This window comes from Spea bombifrons, chromosome 1, assembly GCF_027358695.1.
Source record: "Spea bombifrons isolate aSpeBom1 chromosome 1, aSpeBom1.2.pri, whole genome shotgun sequence".
Lineage (NCBI taxonomy): Eukaryota > Metazoa > Chordata > Amphibia > Anura > Pelobatidae > Spea > Spea bombifrons.
In genome coordinates, this window is record NC_071087.1 from 79,472,394 (window position 1) to 79,489,625 (window position 17,232).

Below are 17,232 nucleotides of genomic sequence, written 5' to 3' on the forward strand. Positions count from 1 at the left end.
ATTATGAAAGGTAAATGCTATATTCAACAAATGTGTAGATCACAACAACACTTATATTCTTTAAAGGATATATCACTTGCAAACTCTTTCTGTACTTAGGCCTTATATGACATATATAACTTAGGTGTTATATTTATCATCAAACACCGTGAAGGTATGAAACTAGCGGGTCAAACCTCAGAGCTTGTTGCAACACATTTTATATTTGCAGAGGGTTATTTGAGCCAAAGACTTAAACGTAGAGTTTTTATGATGGTTTGTGAAAGATTTACTGGAAGGAGATGCACTTCTTTGTTCTTAAACTTTTGTGCTGTGGAAAGCAAGATGTCAATCTCTTTTTTTTCCAAAGTTACATAGTTATATTAGAATGGTATCCCAGCTTGCAACATACGTGAGATCCTGCACGTGAGATCTTGCCAAACATATTTTGTGAACTATGAGGAAAACGTATCCACTTTGTTATGAAAATCCCCAGAATATCTGTTGATTGCTTAGCACTGTCTCAACAACTACATCATATTCATTAAGATACTGCACATTTCAGTGAATAAAAAAATATTGTTCACTGTAACTCCTCAAAAAAACGAATAACAGTGACTTTAGAATGGCATTTTCCTTTCAAATCCGGAACAATGAAAAGCCATGTTTTATGGCAAAATAATTGATGTTTTTGGCAATTTAACCTGTGTGAAGTAGTAACTACAGCCTCCTGATTCCAAAGTTCTCAAATTTGGCTTATTTACAGAAGGTGGAAAAAAATATGTATATACTTCTGGTCTTGTAGAACTTAGAAGAGGGAATGTTGCATTGATGTAATTATATTTTTACACATAATAGTTACAAAACAAAGTGCGGCAAAGCTTATAGACCATTTTCCATGTATGTCACGGGTAGTGTATTTCCATAACATCCGCTCTCTGGGTCCATAAAGACTAAATTATGGTTTTCTTTAGTATATGCATTTAATATGGTATTCCTTCCGAAGGACCATCTTCCTAGTGGGATTTTTCTTTCAACCACAAGTCACTTTAATAATTAGTTTTGATAACATTTATGATCCAGATGTTTCAGCCAGCACTGTACTTCCCAGAACAGGATGAAATGGTTTCTGCCCTGTCAAGTTTCAAGTCTGACCAACTGCATTTTCTCAAGAATTATAGTATTCCACATGATTGCTTACCTTTTTGTTCCTGTCACTTTATTAAAGCACCACTCACTCATATAAACTAAGAAGCAAACCTGATCCTGTAGCATCTTGTATAAATAATTGCAGGTTTAAGCCATCACATGGAAGGTGCATCTCCTTTAGTGGTCTATTAGCAAGACGGTGGATATGAAGCATTTTCACAGTAGCAATGTCCTTTGTTTTGTTTTTGTTTTTTAAAAAAGTGAACAAAAATACTTTCTTTTTCCAAATCTCCTATTACTCTAAACAGAAATTAAGGTATAATGATATTAAACAATGCTGCACAATGAGTGTGCAAGGCGGTTAGCGTGCCTCTGCAATCACAGTGATAAGATGCAGCGAAAGACGTTGATACAAAATAATTAGCATGACCATAAATGAGCATGGGATGGCTATCGTAATTGTGTCTTCCTACATGAGACTACATTTTCCTTTAATTTTGTCTGCTCTCTTTTGCTTGCTGGATCTTTTCCCATCAATATTAAGACTCATATTTCTCCTTTTCTCCAGATTTAGCAACTCTTGGAAAAGTTCCTTTACGTTGTAGTTCATCTTGGCTGAAGTCTCCATAAAGGCACATTTCCACTCTTTGGCCAACGCCTCCACTTCCTTTGTATCTACTTCACGTTGTGTTTCATCACACTTGTTTCCTACCAGCATGACTGGTATGCTCTCTATGCTACCCTTGATCTGCAAGATTTGCTGGTATATTGGCTTCAGCTCCTCAATGGATTGTTTACTAGTGACAGAGAAGACTAAAATAAACGCATGACCTTTTGAGATGGAGAGTCGCTGCATTGCTGGAAACTGGTGGCTTCCTGTAGTGTCTGTGATCTGCAGGGTGCACACACTTTTGTCACAGCTGATGACTTGGCGATATGTGTCCTCGATTGTCGGGATATAGGTGTCGCGAAAAGTTCCTTTGACAAAACGTAGGACAAGGGAGCTCTTTCCAACACCCCCAGCCCCAAAAACAACAACTCGATAGTCGTTACTTTGCTCTGGCATTTTAACGGCTTGTAGAGACCTGTAACAAAAGTAGAAAAGATAGTCATGTGACTGGAGGGCCATAGCAGTGTATACTATGTAATTCAAAATAATTATTTAACTAAGTATTATACAGTTATTTTTTTTTTAACTGTAAAAAAATGTACTTTCTTGTATTTTGTCCATAAATGTAAAGTACCAATTAAGACAGACTTAAAAATAGTAATAGTAAAAATAGTTTGGATTTTCCAAACCCTAACCATTCACCGGTGTACTGCTAGATCTGACACCCTTACTCTGCTACTCCCACCATGATATGTAAACAAAGGGGGGGCCCTCCAGGTCAGCAGATGAAGGTTCAAGGGGTATGTTGACAACACTAACCTAATGTGTGCATATTGCAGATGGGGCATCTCTGAGAAGTGAGAACAAAATGTTATGGCACAAAATATGGTGACATGGTACTTAGTATTTTAGAAACCCCCTGATTCAGTACTGCCTTTATTGTCAGCTTTATTTCTTATGGGACATACCGTTCCCTTTAAATAAAGATTTCAGTTCATAGATTCTTCAGGAGTTTAGCAGCAGCATCTGTCTTCAAAAATCTGGCTTTTACTGGTGATCTCTTTCACTCTAAAATGACTTCTAAGTTTGCGTTTCTTTTTTTTTCCACCTCTCTCTTACCTTTTATTTCACTAGATTTTTAGTGTGCTGGTACACACATCCTTCTATGTTGGCCAGCAAATTTGTTGCGCTATACACTGATCAGCCTGCCTTATATTGTCTAGGTCCCGCTTTTTGCTGCCAAACCAGGCCTGACCCATTGAGGCATGGACTCCATTAGACCACTGAAGGTGTGCTATAGTATCTGGGACCAAGACATCCACGTGATGTAAAACAAAACATAATCCATCAGACCAGGCCACGTTCTTTCATTGCTCTGTGGTCTAGTTCTTATGCTCACATCCCACTGCAGGCGCTTTCAGCAGTGGACAGGGGTCATCATGGGCAAACTGACTGGTCTGCGGCTATTTTTCCTGCTTCTAACACATCAACTTTGAGGGCTAAATGTTCATTTACTGCCTAATATATCCCACCCACTGACAGGTGCCATGATAACAAACGTCACCCATCAGTGGTCATAGTGCTATGGCTGATCAGTGTATACACTACTCTTACTTCTAATAGCAGTGGGGTATGCTTTATATCAACCCCTTCATGACATAGTGTTTTATTCCCCTAAGTGACCATTTTTAGCATTTCTTTGCTCACCCATGACACAAATCATATACATAGATTAATCCAAGACATATTAGATTTTCCCTTTATACCACTTTACTTTGTATAGTCTGTCATTTAGTGTGAAGTAAATGTGTTTCAAAAAAAAAACAGCAGGTAAGTTGAGGGGACCTTAACTGATCGCCGGGAACCTGATCAGTGGTCCCTGTGATCACGCAAGCAGAGGGGCTGTTAGGAGTGCGGCTGACACCCTTATAACTCTAATCTCTTTACTCTCTTTTCTAAGACTTTTTACACCTATATTATAAAAGAATGCTTTATGATGAACTACACAAGGGTTAATATTTAAAAAATCTCAGGGTTGGAGCATGAATAAAGTTCCTAGATATAAAAACATTTAACGGCATATAAGAACCATTTGTTCCATCTAGAGTGCTCATTATTCCTGATGTAAGATTCTGGTTTTAATCAGTCCTTGGTTTTGTCTTGTAGAATAGCTTTATGCCTATTTTATCAATGTTTAAATTCTCTTACTGTATTAGCCGCTACCACTACTGACAGGAGACGGTTCTATTTTTCTATAACCCTTTCAGTAAAGTAAAACTTCCTTACATTACATCTAAACCTCTGACCCTATAGTTTTAAATGATGACCTCTCCGCTTAGTGGACTGCTGGAGGGCTTTACACTTTTTCAATGCCACACAAGTCATATACACGCATTGACTACTTTTTCCTGGCATTTCAACACCTTTCATTCCTGCACCAAGCTTAAAAAGGGATATCTACATGGTCCAATAATGCCACTATCACTCTGCTTTATCACACCCTCCAGAACACTCGTGGTGCTTTAACAAATCGATACTGGCAAACAGTGAGGTTGTAGCTTCTACTAGCTGGGTATTAACCATGTACTTTGAGGACAACCTTACTGACCTCGTGGGAAGGAAGAACAGTTCCTTTGTACCCAAAAGAAACATAAGGCCTCGGAAGATTGTCATGTGGGGGAGTGGAGCATAGCAACGTGGGAATACCAGGGCAAATCCAAGAGAATAGTCAGGGTCACGGTCGAGGCAGGCATCGGTAAACGTCAACGGGGTCAGAGGCCAGGGGTCGAGGAAGGCAGCAGGTAGCAGAATTGGGTCACAAAGCCAAAGGTCATAAACCAGGAATCCGTGGCCAAACAGGGAAGTAGTAACAGAGCGCTAGGTAGCTAGAGTTGGTACTTCACAGTACACTGCTTAGCTAAAAAGAACTGAGAGAGATGTCTGTGGGGTTTATATAGGGGCAGGGTTTGTGTACTCCACCCCCTATTACCTGATCCTCTCCCCCCTGAACCACCTGAGAGGAGGTGGGAATGGAGGACTCCACCTCTCCTCCTTCCCTCTGGTAAGCCACCCCCCCTCATCTGGGGCGCGCGCGTGTGTGAGACACGTCGTGCGCGCCGACTGCGAGGTCCGGGTTGCGGCCTTCTAAGGGGCATAATTTGCCTACTCCCTTCAGAGATCTCTCAAAAAATCTTCACCTACCAGCAAACATTGTGGAGTATATGGAGGAGTTGTTTTAACGGAATCCTCTCTGCTGATGAGGCGGCCTCACTTGAAACTCCAATCTCGATCTCGGAGTTCCTAGAAGCTCTCAAGAGCTCTCAATCGGGAAAATGTTCAGGATCAGATAGTTTCCCATTTAAATATTATAAACAGTTTAAAAGTTTTGGAACTGCACTATAACTCCATTCTGGAAGGTAGCAATATCCATTGCGGACCCCGAGCTATGCAGAAGCCATTGGCCTATTTTGTTTCTTAATGTAGATCTTAAACTATTTGCAAACAATTTGGGGAACTGTATAAAGCCCTACCAGGTTCACCCAGACCAAACGTGATTCATCCCTGACCGAGAGGCTCATGCAAGCTATGCTACAACATATGGGATTTGGCCATGCATGCTCTCTTGGATCCTTCCACTCTACTCCAGGCCATCAGCAAGACTGCAACTAAATGGTTCTCTGTCTGACTCATTCCAGATTTCAAATGGGACCAGGCAGGCTTGTCCCCCTAGACATGACAGAATTGCAGCTAGGTGATACCCACCATAAATTCCTTGGTTACGCAGACTACCTACTGTTTGTGATCACACACCCTATGATCACCTTACATCTAATTTGGATATAAGAGAAACTCTCTGATTTCAAATTCAAATCAGAAATATTTCATGTGAGCTTATCCTTCCCCGAATGCCAATGCCTTGCTACCTCCTTCTTGTTTACTTGGTGTACCTCTAAAGTATCTATGTATCAGGCTGACTGGTGAACATTCCCCAATATATCAGAATAACTTTGCCCCGTTATTAACCACGTTACAGTCAGATATGAAGTCCTGGTCCAGACTTATGGTCTCATGGTCTGGCAGGATCAAAACATGTGAACATAGTGCTACGTCTCCTACATTTGTTCCAGACTCTCACTATACATGTCCCTTTCGCCTTCTTTTTCTCCCATCGCACAATGCTCTCGCATTTTATCTAAGGAATAAGGGCACCTTGAATTAAACACCAAACACTGATGCTTCCTAAACATAAAAGTAGCCTGGAGCTACCAGTTAATCATGGTGTTGGAATCCTGATGCAAACACTAATCTGGTTTACTCCAGCAGATGCCAGAAGACAGGTGGCACATAATCTCTCGCAAGGAAGGCCAAGATCTCCTCATTCCCGTTTCTCCTCACCTCAATCAGAGACAACCCAGCCTTCTACCCAGGTCAGGGTGCAGGCTCCTTTCTTTCTGCCTCATCGGCAGAGAGTTCTTAGATCCAAAACTTACTCTCCAAAGCTTCCCTAAAACCACTAGATCAGATTGATCCTTGACAGACCTCCTACCATCCTCCTCAAGTACAGATATTTTCAATTGGGCAACTTCATATGGTTTATTGTCCAAAAACACTGCTTATCCAGGAACCTTGCGCCCATTGAAAGCCTCTACATATCCACCTTGTTTCCACCTAATTGTATATCATTATAGTTTTTGCTCATTCTCGTAACTCTCTATCTTTCCCCCCAAACTTCATGGGGAAGCGTTGTTGCAGATCTCCCTCGTCCAAAAAAATATATTCTTACTCAGTGCAGCCCTATTAAGTAACAAGGTCAATAAATGTTTATAAATTATTAACCAATTGTTAAAGACCCCCCTTCAATGACTGAACCATCTGAACACAACAAACTTGTATTGGAGATGTGGAGCATCCCCAGGATTGATTCTACATCTCTGGTGGCTTTGCTGCAAGATAGTCTACTTCCGGTCCAAAATCCATTCATTCTTCTATTTCACAGAGAGAACACTGCCATTCCAGAGTTTCTCTTGTTATAACGTACAACCTTCTCGATCTCGCTGTATAAGAAATTTGTAGTCTGACATCTCTTGACAGCAGCAAAAGCCCTGATCCCTCTGTTCTGGGGTGATCCAGCACCCTCTCCTTAAGCTAATGGGTTCTCAGAATGCAGCATAAGCGCGAGCTGGAGGAGCTGGTACTTTTGGCCAAGGGCTGGAGTTCATGGCTGCCCACAGATCCATCTGCTTCTGCCATATAAACACTATGCAAGGCTGGGATGGGGTAATTTATTTTAAAACCACAATGAACCCACATACTCCTGTAATTACAACTTTATACTATATATATATATATATATATATATATATATATAAACTCAGATTATAGGCCACACTTTTCCCCTAATTTAAGTCTTTAAAGTGGGGATGCGGCCTATAATCGGGGTTTAGCTCAGGGATGCGCAATTCGTATCGCCCGATGCCCGGGACATGCAGGGCAGGTGTTTTTTTTTATTGTTTTGTTCATTCAATAAAATACTGTGTTATCACTCCACTAATGTGCATTTTTTCTTTACAAATACATTTTTCTTTAAAATAGCACCAAACTATAAGGATGGGGCCTATAATCAGGTGTGGCCTGTAATCGGGCCGATACGGTATATATACATTTATATATATATATATATATAAACATATATACTATTGCTAAAATGTTTGAGGTCACTTCAAATGTCCTTGTTTTTGAAAGAAAAAAATTGTGTCCATGTAACATTAAATAGATCAGAATTACAGTGTAGATGTTAATGTTGTAAATTACTATTGTAGCTGGAACCAGCTGATTTTTTAATGAAATATCATCCTAGGCATACAGAGGCCTTTTATCAACAACCATCACTCCTGCGTTCCAATGGAATGTCGTGTTAGCTAATACAAGTTTATGATTTTAAAGGGCTAATTGATCATTAGAAAACCGTTTTGCAATGATGTTTGCACAGCTAGAAATGTCCTTATTTTCCATAAAAACAGCTTAATAGTAGTGTATATATAAATATATATCAAGACAAATCAAAACATAAACAAATCTGCTGGCATTTATCTATATCACACTGACTCTTACAATGTCTTGTTCTTGTCCTGCCTCTTCATCTTCGCCTGCTTCTCTTCGCTGTCCGCTTTGTTGTCCAGGCTTCCCCAGACCGCTTCCGCAAAAGGGCAGGGCAAGAATATTGCAGACGGATTTGCGGAGAATGGGAAGCGGTGTGCACCTGTCTTTCTCTGTGAATCTGTCTGCAATATTCTGGCCTCCAGAAGTACCTCCGCAAAAGGGTGGAGGACCACTAGGAAAGCCTCTCCTCCCTTCCTCCAATTGAGGGAGAGGGTGTTCAGGTAGGCTCCGCTGTTTTTTAGAACTGCTTCGGGAATCCTGGATAACGGAGGGGATGGCAGGGAGAAGCGGTCAAAGAAAGAAGACAGAAGAACACACAAGACAGAAGAACAAGGAGAAAAAGACAAGAGCTGCGGGAAAAGGAGATGGGGACACAGAAGGGGTTGGCGGGCATGAGCGTGTATGAGAGAGCATGGCAGGGTGTGAGAGAGCCTGAGAGAATGTGAGAGAACATGAGAGAGTGTGAGAGTGGATGAGGGTGAGTGAAAACTTTTTATGTAAGGCCAGATCTAGGAGCCAAATTAAAGGAAGGGTTTAGGAATTACAGCTAATTAATATGTAACCCCTATTTTTTTCAAGGGACAAAAAGTAATTGGACAATTGACTTAAAAGATGTTTCATGGATAGGTGTTGGCTATTTGTTTGTTATTTCTCCATCAATTAAGCAAGTAAAAGGTCTGGAGTTGATTTGATGTGTAGCATTCACATTTGAAACAGGCCATCCTTAGGCTGCAAAAAAGAAACAACCCATCAGAGAGATAGCAGGAACATAAGAAGTGGCCCATATCCTGGTACGTTCTGAGTAAACAATGCACTGGTGAGCTCTGCAACACAAAAATGCCTGGACAACTACGGAAGACAACTTTGGTGGATGATCATAGGAGCCTTTCCATGGTAAAGTAAAATCCTTCACAACATCCAGACAAGTAAACAACACTCTCCAGGAGGTAGGCATATCATTAGCCAAGTCCACCATAAAGAGAAGACTTCATGAGAGACTTCATGTGGTGAACAGAAGGTTCACCACAAGGTGCAAACCATTCATCAGATTAGACAAAAAAAACATCTAAAAAAGCCAGTCCGGTTCTGGAACAGCATTCTTTGTACTGATGAAACTAAGATTAACCTGTACCAGAATGATGGGAAGAAAAATGTTTGGAGAAGGCTTGAACAGCTCATGATCCGAAAGCATGCCATAGCATATGTAAAGCACAATGGCATGAGCATGCATGGCTTCTGGGTCACTAGTGTTTGGTGATGTGACAAACGACAGAAGCAGCTGGATTCTGAAGTGTATAGGGATATATTGTCTGCTCGGATTCAGCCTAATTCAGCGAAGTTGATTTGACGGCGCTTCACTTTACAGATGGACAATGACCCAAAACACAATGCGAAAGCAACCCAGAAGTTTTCTTCAGACAAAGAAGTGGAATATTCTGGAATGGTGCAAGCGTGTATTTCACTTGCTGAAGACAAAACTTAAGGCAGAAAGACCCATAAACAACACATCATTTCACTGCCACAGCTTTAGGTTGCCTGCTCCATGGGGAGATGCTGCCCAAAGGGAGCAATCAACTTTGTTCAAAGTACCTTGTTATCATTATATGACAATGAACAATATTATTATTGCCTCCAGAGGAAAACAGCACAATTGACAATAAACATGCTACTTTCTTCTTTTATGGAAGCCATGTAAGTACTGTTAAGTTTGCAAGAGTATCTCTGGGCCCCTGTAAAATGGATCCACAACACTACAGAAACATTTAAGGTTCTTTTTGACAAACATGTATCACATGCATGGTTGGCACTAAGAGGCCTACTCAAATGTTTACAAGTTTGGGTCATCCTCTTCTTATCACAAAATCTTCACTGACAAAACCAATGTTGATCTCCATAGTCTACAACTCTACAAGTCTCTAGCACATCCCAATACTGTAGCTTAAACCTTTTTTTATGTGCATGCATTTATGTGTGCCATGTAAACTCTACCAGCACCATTGAATGTTGTCTCGCTCTCCGCATGTGTCCTGTACATATTCTAAGGCTGTGCTAAGTCAAAGAAAAAGTCGGTTTAACTCGTCCAAGTACTGCCCAGTGCAGAATTTGGACTGACATGGCCACCAGCCTAGCACTTACAGGCCCCAGACATAACATTTATTCCTAGTAACCCTCATGTTATAATGCCTTACTACTACCTAAGTCACCTACTTGGCTGGTGTATCCCTTGCTGCAAGAATGCTCCATGCTCCCCATGCAGGAAAAGCACATCATGCGTGCCCAGGAGTGTTGCATGCACGATGAAGACAGTGACATGCCAACGGACGCTACATGTGGCATCATCAGTGTTCCAGTGTTGGAGGGGTAACTGCAGACATGCTTCAGAGACATGGCTTGGCTGGCACAATTTCCATTAGCGACAGCAGTTGTTGTCATGTTCCTATCAATTCTGTATACACTCCTAATTTGTTTCCCACTGCCATGTTTAACCAGCTTTACCTTAACCCCTTCAGTCCCCTATGGACGTACCGGTACGTCCAAAAAACACATCCCAAGAATCCCCTATGGATGTACCAGTACGTCCTGCGCTTCTTGCAGCGGCATGGACACATCCCCAGGGCATCACTGTCCACTCTACAAGTACTGCATTCAACCATGCAAGTCAATGGAGCCCAGCTTTCTAATCATATTGTGATTAGTAAAATATTTAAAAAGAAAAAATAGTTAACAAATTAATAAAAATGCGGTAGCATTTAAAAATTAACTATGCAGTGACGCCACCATCAGGGGAACCATGCAGTTCCAACACAATGTAAAATTAAAGTCCAAATATATATATAGAAGTTGGTTTTTATGAGTAAGTACTAAAATTAGCGCTGTATCTTCCCTAAAACCCTGGCATGGATAGAGTTAAATGCATAGAGACTGACTAGATGTCAAAATTAAAAATAAAATGTGCACCTCCCAAATGTGGGCTTTTAGCCTCCAAACAACTCGACAAACTTATGCATGGTGGTATCACTGTACTCAGGAGATCTTGCTGAAAACATATTGGGGTGTTGTTTGTGAGTGACATATACCAAGGGCTGTAAATTCATACCTAAAGTACAATGTGAGTTAAAAAAAAACTGGTAGCAAAATTAGTGCATGGAAAGTGGTAAAATATCAGCATTTGAAATACCTTGGAGTGTCTAGTTTAAAAAAAGATATGGTTTGATGGGGGTAAATTGAATTGGCTGGCTTCAAAGATGTCCCAATAGGACATGGTAGCCAGATTACCATATTTGAAAAAAATGGTTTTGAAATAGCAAAATTCTTGAACTTATTACCCTATAACTTGAAAAAAACATAAAAACTTTTATTTCTAAACTCAGGACAAATAGTAGAATCTAGTTAGCAGTTTTTTTTAATTAGCTTTTGTAGATGAGTAAAAATATTTTCAAATACAAAGTGAGAAAATTTGTTTTTTTTTCTAGTTTTTTTTATAGGAAATTAGATGATATTATAAAAATGGTATCAGAATAGAGCCCTTCTTGTTCTGAAAAAAACCCAATATATAACTTGTGTAGGTACACTAAACAGAGAAAAAAATTGCAGTGTTAAAACAGCCTCATACATAAAGGGTACAAAGGGTCCTTAAGGTTAAGCAACACATTTAGAGAATATTTTGATTCACTTTTGGTTATATACTTGCACAATATCCTTATACAAAGGAATGTAGACTATGTCAATTCATGCAATACATACGCTTGACACAAACAGACCTCTACCAAATCTATTGGATCTACTTGCACAATCTTGGTAAAAAGTCTTTAACGTTGAACTGCCCCTGCACAGCAGCAAATAACCAAGATAGCTCATCTGTGAAAAAATACCTCACTATGGTCCTGTTCCGAGAAGGTTTTCCATCCCCATGACATTCAATGGACCAGGGGTGAATACACTTAACATTTCTGGAAAGGGTCTCTGTCACAGTCTGAGAGACACTTGTCTGTCAGACATTTCCCATACCTTGCCCTGATTTTTTTTATCCACAAACCATTGAACACTGAGATCAATATTGTTGGTGCTTCATTTCTTATCTCTAATTCAACTGGACCCAATTACTGCTCTTAGCATAGTTTGCATACAAATAAGATCAACCTATCAATCAAAATGTCACCCATCTCAGCTAATTCTTGCTTGAACTCTTCCTCTTTGGTAATCTCCCTGAGGTGTCCATATGTCCTTAACAGATATACCAGACCCTTGAGGAACAATGTCAGCAATTCCTGCACCTCAGGACAAAGAGCGATATAAGGTATGTCTATTCACTGCACATATATCTGGTCATTTCAAATGGGACAGTTTCTTAGTTTTTAAGTATTAGACTCTGTTGATGTCAAACTGAAGGGCAAGTGAGCCCTTAAAAGTCAAGACTCTAGCCAGGATCTTAGAGGGGGTGTGCACTTTAGAAGCTGGCTCTCAAAAGCATTGTCCCCCTTCAATTTGTCTGCACCCCCATTGTCTCTGGCATGCTCTGAGGTCACATACATAGCCAGCTTATACACATGACTAACAGGGCGTCACACACTGTTGTAGGCGTCATCAATGTTCCAATGTTGTAGGAGAGGTTGGAGGTGAACACGGCTTACTCAGGGGCATGGCTTACCTGGCTCAGGCACTTAACCTCCCCCGGGGGCCTTAGCAGTTGTATAGGTGTCCGGTTCCCATGGATTCTCTGCGATTTTATTCTCCTGGTTTGTTCTCCTTTGACTTGAAACCTGGTTTAAGATTTTGCTTCTAGATTATCCAGGGTTTTAGAGTGATTCACTGGTTTACCAGATTTCTGGAATACGTTTACATTTCTGGACCACGTCCTTGGTCTGTTATTTCTTGGACGATTATCTTGCGAACCCTGGTGAGTGCCAAGTTTACACCTTTGACTACACTTCTCTCTGCTTCTACCCTCCTGCTGTGATCCAGCTTGCTTCTGATTTCATTTCTGCCTCCTGCATTGGGTCCTGAGCTGACACCACCCTGCATATGAGTTCCACATTTTCTTACAAAAGGCTGACACCTATTGTGAATGTCGAATTGGAGGATATGCCTTCCACTGCAATGAGAAATAAAACAGAGGGGCGGAGAGTGGAAACCACAGGGCCGGTGCTGGTGCCAGACGTCTCATTGCGGCTTCTACATCCAGAGATGTATCTCTCATCTCTAACTATAGAACAACCCTAATCCACCAGTGTTACATGATGAAATTCAAGAATGGATATTGATTTGTACTGGAGCACCAAGTTATATTGCTGCAGACCCTTAACGTTTTCAATTCCAGAGAGGAAATCAACACATTGTATACAGAGGAGCACAAGGGTTAATCGCTGTAATTATAAATAACGCTAACAACCATATTTATGTATACAGCACACATTGCCAAGCTGCACAAAGATCAAACAGTGTGTCATCTTTCTGTGGCTAGGTATTTATATGTAATTTTATTTTAAATACATCACAGTTGCACTCCCAAACCATGTACTGGTTTACATGATACAAAGCCATTTTTCAATTAAAAGCGTAAACACCAGCACAGGAGATGCGGAATGAAGCGTAGGTGGAATCTGTCGAATTTTTGTGATCCATTACTGAGACAACTGATGAAAGGGAATCCAGAAATGTGGTGGTTGTTGATCTCCAAAGCTAGATGTTGTCGATGGCCAGGAAGTAAGTGGGATGTGTATGACACAATACGTGTGGGAGACAGGAGAGCCCAAATTATTAGTAATCTAATTAGCCTTTCATTATTCCATGATGTCATTACAGAACCTTTCATATAAACTGAACACTTTCTACGTGTGGTGTTAATCTCTGCGGTGCAAAATCCAGATCTGACTGCCCTGTGAGAAGTCACGACTTATTAAGCAATTTACAAATAGCTGCAGGATGATAATGGTTTGATCCTACTTCGTGACAATAAAAAAGATTTGTGCCTGGAAAAATAAACGCTTTTAAGTTGCACTAAATTATTTTGTTAGGTAAATCCTGTACATGATTACCTGTAATGAGAAATCAACTGTTGGTAACCTGCGTTGTGTTCCTGTCCTAATGAAATCTTTGATTTAATGCCTGCACTATGACAGGTAGCCACCAATTCGATATTTCACGGCATTGCGTAGGCCCTGTCAGCAATGAAAGGGTTTCTTCCACTGCGCACTAAGAAAGAACTGAATGAGCTACCCATGGACAATGTCATGTTTTCACAGCATGGAATGCCCTTCTTCTTGCACACATGACCTGCTTGAGAAGCACACGCTCTAATATACTTACTCAGGCCAAACACCCAACTTCGACGAGCTCAAGGTTAGCCCTGCTAAGGTATACTCAATGGCCCCTATTTAAATTAAAAGGTTAATATGCCACAGCAGCGCTCAGTTAAAATGTGCCTTTGTGTATCGCAATAAGGTATATGTATTTATATATATATATATATATAGTATATTATATATATATATATATATATATACAGAAATATGAACATTCAAAATTAGCCTACTGCTGCAATAAAGCAACATATACAAATACAATATACAAATACAATAAATGTAATTAAAATGTATATATAAATATATATTTAAATATATACGTGTGTATATCGGGGGTTTAGGTGAGTATATAGGCACACATGATGCCGTGGCTAGGTTCCTGCTGTTTTCCCGCAGTTTCATCGGGGCTATGCTAAATGCATGAGGATTCCTCATATTGTTCCGCACACGGTGCTGGCTGCCGGAATATACATGACTTCCCTCCCTCTGCTCTCCTCATTAAAATGCTGACTCTTCTGCTGCAGGATTTTTCCTGTCGCCTTTACAGTGGGGGGGATGCCATCACTGTAGCAAATAAATACTAAGTGCAAACAATTGTCTCTCACCTTCTCTGTGGCGTGTCTCTTCCCGTGTTTTAGAGCATTGTTTGCAGGGCTGAAGCCGGAGGTTCCTTTTTGGCGGTCTGGAGCTTCTCTCCTGTGCGTCTCTTTCTCTGTATGTCTCCGGGCTCCTTGCTATTCTCCTCAGTAGAACCTCCGGATTCGCAGAGCTTCTTCAGATCAGCTCCGTCCTGATGTCTCCTCTAAAGCTCTAAACGCAGCAGTTTGCAAGCAGGTCTGTTCTCCCCTCATCATCCTCTTGCCTCTGACGCTGCTCCTCTCGCCTGCTCTCCGTGATTAATCATTCAGGGACATGTTGTAATTTGTCACTGATCAGTAGCTCTTCGGGTGACTCCTCGGGATTCTGCAGGAACCCGTGGGCAGCATGGAGGTATCTGAGGGAGGGAGGCAGGCAGGGGGACGCTGGCTCCATCCATCCCAGTGTGTACGTGTGTATGTGTGTGTGAATGGATGTGATGCTTGATGTCCTTTAAATTACACTACACGTGCCCGCAACACACAGGATCTAGTCCTCACGGACAGCCTTGATCCACACATCTGGTTATTATGTGCATTAAATAATATTAGAGCATAATAATAACAATAAAACAAAATATATTTTTGCAGCTATTTAAAAACACTTGTGCCTCGCAAGGGTGGCCTAGATGGTATTTATTTTCATATCTATTTTTCTTAAAAACCATAGCCAGTATAACCAAAAATAATGACAATATTATTTTTCCTCTGTTACTCTGTGGTTTGTATACTCAGTGTTCTTCACGTCCGAATTCTGAACCTGGAAAATAATAATAATAAAAAATGAATGAACAAATGAGAACAAACTGCTGTATGAGAACAAATGCTAACATATCAGTACCTGGGTTTATTGGCGCAATCATGAATTTGACAATGAAGTCATACACAATAGAGCATTATATGCAGAATCCCTCCATACCCTGGCAGATCTATGAGGTTCATGTAATGCGTATCAATTTCAAAAGATTGAACATTCTAGATAGTGTAACAATATCCAGCCCATATGTTTGAAAGGCAATATGACACAGAAACCCCCTTTAATTCCTGTCCTTGTGATCCTGATAGATGTTAAAAGTATACTATGGAAAGCAGAATTAGAGGCTAATACAGTATACAGTTGAAGGTGGTCCCTACTGTGAGCCTGGCTCTCTGATAATTCGAGTATTCCCAGTAGGCAATGCGACTCCTCCTTTGAAAAGCTGCAGCAGCACAGATGGATTTGCCCATATATTTTGCATCAGAGATCTGTTCCTTTTGTTTTTTTTTATAATCATGTAAAAATAAACTAAAAAATAAAGCTCAAATATTGGTGTACCCATACGAGGAATACTATATTTCTTTCTACACCGTCTAGTTTCAGTTATTTAATATATCCCATTATGTTCTGCATTAAATGCCCTACAGCTAGTTGTCTATTGGCTTCTGCGCTGGCAAGTTCATAATTATTCATAATAGATTGTAAGCTTGTGAGCAGGGCCCTCTTTTACCTAATGTTTGTCATACCCTTTGAATGTATGTCCTGTAAAAAGCCCTGCGTAAATTGTTGGCGCTATATATATATATATATATATATATATATATATATATATATATATATATATTTATATTGTTGTAAATAAATAGTAATGCTATTAATAAGGGTTTTATAATGATACATACAGCTATAGAGGACAGTTACACATTAGTGTGTTACTTTGTAAGGCCAGATGATGGCGCAGATGTCACTAGCAAAGATGAACATGCGAGAAGCTGTCTCTGCAGGAAGCATCCCTGCCTGGTCTCCACTATTTGGAGTGTGATTCCCTTTTTACAGCAGACTTCCCTCCTGCTGTTTACTACACTATATTTGTCTTTGTAGTGGAAACGCAAACATTTTAGTAGGTCAGGTTTACCAAACTATATTGTGAACAGGGGAAGGCACCAACATTACTCATGGTGGCCATTTACTGGCATCCGTGGTGGACACTGGTATCCTTGTATGGACCCTTTGCCTATCCCTGATTGTGAAGCTGATAGGTCACGTTAACAACAAATACTATATTATCTTTATGGGAAGATTTCATTTGGTACCTGGGCATAGATCAGTGTACTCACCAGATTTAAAAGGAATATGGATGATGCTTATGATACCAAATGGAATGAAACATTGTATACAAACAATACATAGTTTGCAGTGTTTCTGTCCACAGTTGTTGGTGTTGTCTCTTATACTTGACCTAGAAATACAAAATGATTGATGGGTACTGCATATTCTGTCTGTCAGATTGAGCTACTGCTTAAGGTTGCAAAGGTTGTGATGAGTATTGCTAGCAGGTTCACTAATTCGGCATGTTAATTAACAAGTTTAGTCATCAGTCGAGTTAAAAGTTTATCTCAACTGACATGATCTAAACAGGTG

The 17,232-nt window shown here is 40.3% G+C and overlaps 1 protein-coding gene across 1 annotated transcript; it reads right to left on the reverse strand.

Moving 5' to 3' along the window:
* Positions 1-1,035: 1,035 nt before the first annotated feature.
* Positions 1,036-15,269, reverse strand: DIRAS1 (DIRAS family GTPase 1). The gene is made up of 2 exons (XM_053465177.1): positions 14,805-15,269; positions 1,036-2,213 (listed from the first exon to the last, which is right to left on the reverse strand). Exon 2 carries the CDS (start codon positions 2,192-2,194, stop codon positions 1,598-1,600), a length of 597 nt encoding a protein of 198 aa, XP_053321152.1. The 5' UTR covers positions 2,195-2,213; positions 14,805-15,269; the 3' UTR covers positions 1,036-1,597.
* Between the last annotated feature and the right edge of the window lie 1,963 nt (positions 15,270-17,232).

Coding starts and splice junctions, on each gene's coding strand:
- DIRAS1 (XM_053465177.1), bottom strand. CDS start 2,194: ATGCCAGAGCAAAGTAACGACTATCGAGTTGTTGTTTTTGGGGCTGGG.